We start from the raw sequence: 4,666 nt of genomic DNA, 5'->3' as shown, positions 1-4,666 counted from the left end.
CTTGCCTGCTAACCAGACGGCTGGCGGTTCAAACCCACCAGCCACTCCTCGGAAGGAAGGTTGGGCGATCCTACTTCCATAGTGATACTGCCTCGCAAACCCAAGGAGGGGTCGCTATGAGTCAGGTCCGACTCGACGGCACATAACAACAACAACAACACTGTTATTTTGCCACTGAGTCGGCCCCAACTCATAGAGACCCCTCCTTGGGTTTCTGAGGCAGTGTCACTACGGAAGTAGATTGCCTAACCTTCCTTTCGAGGAGTGGCTAGTGGGTTTGAACCACCAACCATCAGGTTAACAGTCAAGTGCCTTAGGCACTACGCTAGGACTATCTTTGTTGTTGTTGTTATTTGCCATCAAGTCGGCCCCAACTCCTAGCGACCCCTCTTTGGGGTCCGAGGCAGTTATCACTACAGAAGTAGGATTGCCCAACCTTCCTTCCGAGGAGTGGCTAGCAACGTGAAAAAGAGGAAGGCCCTCAATGAAATGGACTGACACAGTGGCTGCAACAGGTTCAGGTATACCAAGGATTGTGGGGCTGACACAGGACTAGGCAGTGTTTTATTCTGTTGCACACAGGGTCGCTATGAGTCAGTGCCAACTCGACGGTACCTAACAATAGCAGCAGTAGCAAAGCAGGACAGGCCTATGAGAGGGCATGTCATTTCTCAAGTAAAATCCTTCACTGATTCCCCATCACTTTAAAAATGAACGTTAAACTATATGCTATCTCTTTACCTTGGGCATCTATCTCAATGATAGCACTTATCAAAACAGGTAAGAGCTTTGATTTTTTTATGCTGTCCCCTCACCTCCCACCAATCTCAGCACCACCGGACTGCAACCTCAAGGACAAGGGTCGATATTAAATGTTATGGGCCTTAACACTCTACCTTAATGCTTGAGACACTCAAAAAAAAAAAAAAAAAGTTGCTATTGAGTCAATTCCAATTCATAATTACCCTACTGGGCAGAGCAGAAGTGCTCCACAGGGTTTCCAAGGCTGTAATCATTATGGAAGCAGACTGCCACATCTTTCTCCTACAGAGTGCTGATGGGTTCGAACTGCTGACCTTTCAGTTTGCAGGCAAACTCTTCACCACACTCTTCACATTACCAGCACTCCTTTGATACACACTAACACTCAGTAAATATGGCAGATTAAATAACTAAATGGCATGGTAAAATTCATGATTATTCATCCTACACCCAACATCATAAAATTTCATAGATTTCCCTACATCTGTGCTTTTCCTACTCACATCCAGTATTTCTCAAATGTTTCCTAGCTACATGATGTTGCCGTTGAGTCAGACCCGACACATAGCGACCCTTCCTTGGGTTTCCGAGGCAGTATCACTATGGAAATAGATTGCCCAACCTTCCTTCCGAGGAGTGGCTGGTGGGTGTGAACCGCCAGCCTTCTAGTTAGCGGTCAAGTGCCTTAGGCACTATGCTACCAGAGCTCCTAGCTACATGATGTTGTTGTTGTTATGTGCCGTCAAATTGGCCCCGACTCATAAACTCATAGTTTAATTTTAATTAGGCACTATGCTACCAGAGCTCCTAGCTACATGATAGGCAAGTCACTCACCCTCTCTGTGCTCAGCTTCCTCATCTACGTAACAAGAGTATTAACAATACACACTTCACAGAATTATTAGGAAGATGAAATGGGTTACTATATATAAAGTGCTTTAGGCAATGCCTAGCTCTGGTAGGTGATATCCAGTAAGCTCCAAGAGGGCAGAGATCTTTGTCCTTCTGTTCACTGCCCAGCACCTGGAACAATGCCTGACAGTGCAAATAACTGACAAGTATATTGAAAGATGTACTTCTGTCTTCCACGTATTTTTTTTTTTGATCCCTTTCTTTGCCCCACCAGTGCCACAGTCTCTATATCCCACACACATCCATCTCTCCAACAACAAAAAAGCTGGTACAATCCTTATATTATTTAAAATGGGTCACTGTTAACTATGAAAGTTTCTACTCCAATTGTCAGAACACTTTTCCTGAAACAAGTATTTCTGAATTGCCTGCCTACCAGCTGTTTAAATACAGACAACTGAGGGCTGGAGAATAGTTCCAAGAGCTATTGTGAGTTTAGGACTGCACGTAGGACCTAACTGTAACTACCAGGGTCAGGGATGGGAATAAGAAGATTATTGCCTTATGTTTCCACATTTAAGTAAGGAAGATTACTACTCTGAGTATAGACATGCAAACATATACAAAATTACTGACCCTGAAAATCATAAACAGTAATATAAACTCAGCTTTATCTATTTTAAAACAGAATTTTACAAAAATAAAATTACCTAAAATTAAGCCCACCATTGTACTTAAATATCCGGTTCCACTTCCCAGGTTAAGAAAAGATAATCCTGGTTGAAGTTTCAATGCTTCCATAACTTCAGAATAAATGCAAGGTGCTGACAAGTGGATGTTTCCATGCTTCCAGGCCAAGTCTTTGTAAGCATTGTCTCGGTAGCCTTCCAAATAGTAATCTCCACGGTCAATAGCTCTGAAGGCTTGCTCCACTCTTTCAGTACGGATATACTGAGCTTCTTTTAAGTTATCAATTAAGTCATCATTATCTTCTCCAGCACTCACAGCACCCCCCATGATTATATTCAAATCAAATCATAAATTAAAAATAATAATAAAAGTAGCAAAAATGGCTTCAACAATGATGTAGTTTGATTTCTTCTTAATATTGCACTTAATTTCCAAAAATTTATTAATCCTGGAAAGGAAGAATAAAAACAAAGAGGTTTAAATTAATACTCAAAAGAAAATAACTCTAGTAAATATATGTAAGTCCTTATAATGAACTACCATTTCTTAAGGGCATATTTTGTGCCAAGCACTGTGTTAAGCTCCTTAAATATTTTATTTAATTCTTGTAACAACCCAATAAAGTAGATTAAGTATTATCTCAGATGGGAAAACTAGGACACAGCAAAGTTAAGTAAATCATCTAGTACTATGACATTCATTACAGTAGCCATTAACAACACTTGGCTTAATTAATTAATTTTAAAATCCTAGTGTTTACAGCACCGTTCTCCTTGATGAGTACATGTCCTAGCGTGTACAGCAAATGGGAGCTGTCAATTTACTGTTCCTTTAATAGGTCTTGGTTTTGGCTTCCCTTCATAGCAGCCAAATGCCTTATCCACTATACCACCAGAGCTTCTTTTCAATAGGGTTAGGAGCTGTAAATTTTTCAAATTCTCAAATTAATTATAATTAAATAAAATTAAAAATTTACTCAGGTTAGCAGCCAAGTACTTAAGCACTGCAACACCAGGAGTCCTAGCCACATTGGAAGTGCTTAATAGTGACATGTAGCTAGGAGCTACTATATTGGGCAACGCTGTCCTAGAAACTGACACTGCTGGGATTCAACCCCAAGTCTCTCTGCGTAAGAACTTTGGCTCTTAATAATTAAGCCATGTGGCTTTCTTTATTGTATGGTAATACCAGTTTCATATGCTTGAGTCACTTGCTTGACTTAAAATTCCTGAAATGAAAGATCCACTAACAACTCCAAATTGTACTACATAACTTCAAAATGTTAAGATGAAGACTAATATATCCAAACACTGAATACAAAAAGTGAAAACAAACAGAGCCACTTCAGTCTAAGCACTGGAACATATGTTACACTCACACAATATGTACTTCTTTAACAATCAACCTTAGCATCTTTAAATGGAAATATAAGTACAACCTGAAAAAGTTAAGTAACAATTTCAATGTTGTTGTTGTTGTGTGCCATCGAGTTGGACCTGACCCATAGCGAACCCTCCTTGGGTTTCCGAGGCACTATCACTATGGAAGTAGATTACCCAACCTTCCTTCTGAGGAGCGGCTGATGGGTTTGAACCTCCAACCTTCTGGTTAGCACTCAAGTGCCTTAGGTACTATGCTACCAGAGCTCCTAACAATTTCAGTACATACTATTAAATAAACAACTTTAAGCTTCATTCAACTATTGTTGTTGCTGTTATGTGCCGTCAAGTTGGACCTAACTCATAGCAGCCCCTCCTTGGGTTTCCGAGGCAGTAGCACTTCAGAAGTAGATTGCCCCATCTTCCTTTCGAGGAGTGGCTGGTGGGTTTTAACTGCCAACCTTCTGGTTAGCAGTCAAGTGCCTTAGGCACTATGCTACCAGAGCTTCCATTCAACTATTAGCCTATGAGTAAATTAATATATGAATTTATGTTTCAATTACTAAAACAAAGGTGAAGGAAAGTGAGAAATGAAACACCCCTGACCAAAAACAAAAGTTACAGCACCCACCTCAATCAAAGCTGTACCCCGAACCCCCAGCCTTGGCTTCACAGAAGACAAGCAATCAGGATCTCAAGCTTCTTCAGGTGACCTCATCCTCTCCTATGAATTTCCTTAAGAATTTTCTGAGTAAATACTGTGAACTTACATCACTCATATTTAATTTATTCATATTCATTTATACTAACTCAGAGGGCTCTCTATTGCCTGCCAGCCAGCCCAAAGATAATTTTAAAAGTCCAGTGTTTATAGTACCATACTCCTTGATGAGTACATGTCCTAGTGTGAACAGCAAATGGGAAATGTCAATCCGCTGTTCTTTAATAGGTCTTGATTTTGGCATCCTTTTATAGCAGCCAAA

The 4,666-nt window shown here is 40.4% G+C and overlaps 1 protein-coding gene across 1 annotated transcript in view; it reads right to left on the bottom strand.

Moving 5' to 3' along the window:
- Positions 1–2,631, bottom strand: part of PCMTD1 (protein-L-isoaspartate (D-aspartate) O-methyltransferase domain containing 1) — a 103,590-nt gene extending 100,959 nt beyond the window's left edge. The window contains exon 1 of the mRNA XM_007955898.1: positions 2,325–2,631. Coding sequence (XP_007954089.1) covers positions 2,325–2,631 — 307 coding nt within the window. The remainder of the gene's footprint in view (positions 1–2,324) is intronic.
- Positions 2,632–4,666: the final 2,035 nt, after the last annotated feature.

The sequence above is a fragment of the Orycteropus afer genome, unplaced genomic scaffold, assembly GCF_000298275.1.
Source record: "Orycteropus afer afer isolate SDZICR_OR568_19922 unplaced genomic scaffold, OryAfe1.0 scaffold00543, whole genome shotgun sequence".
In the NCBI taxonomy this organism is placed as follows: domain Eukaryota; kingdom Metazoa; phylum Chordata; class Mammalia; order Tubulidentata; family Orycteropodidae; genus Orycteropus; species Orycteropus afer.
Note: the sequence above shows the minus strand (reverse complement) of the source record. Positions and strands in the feature narration are given on the sequence as shown.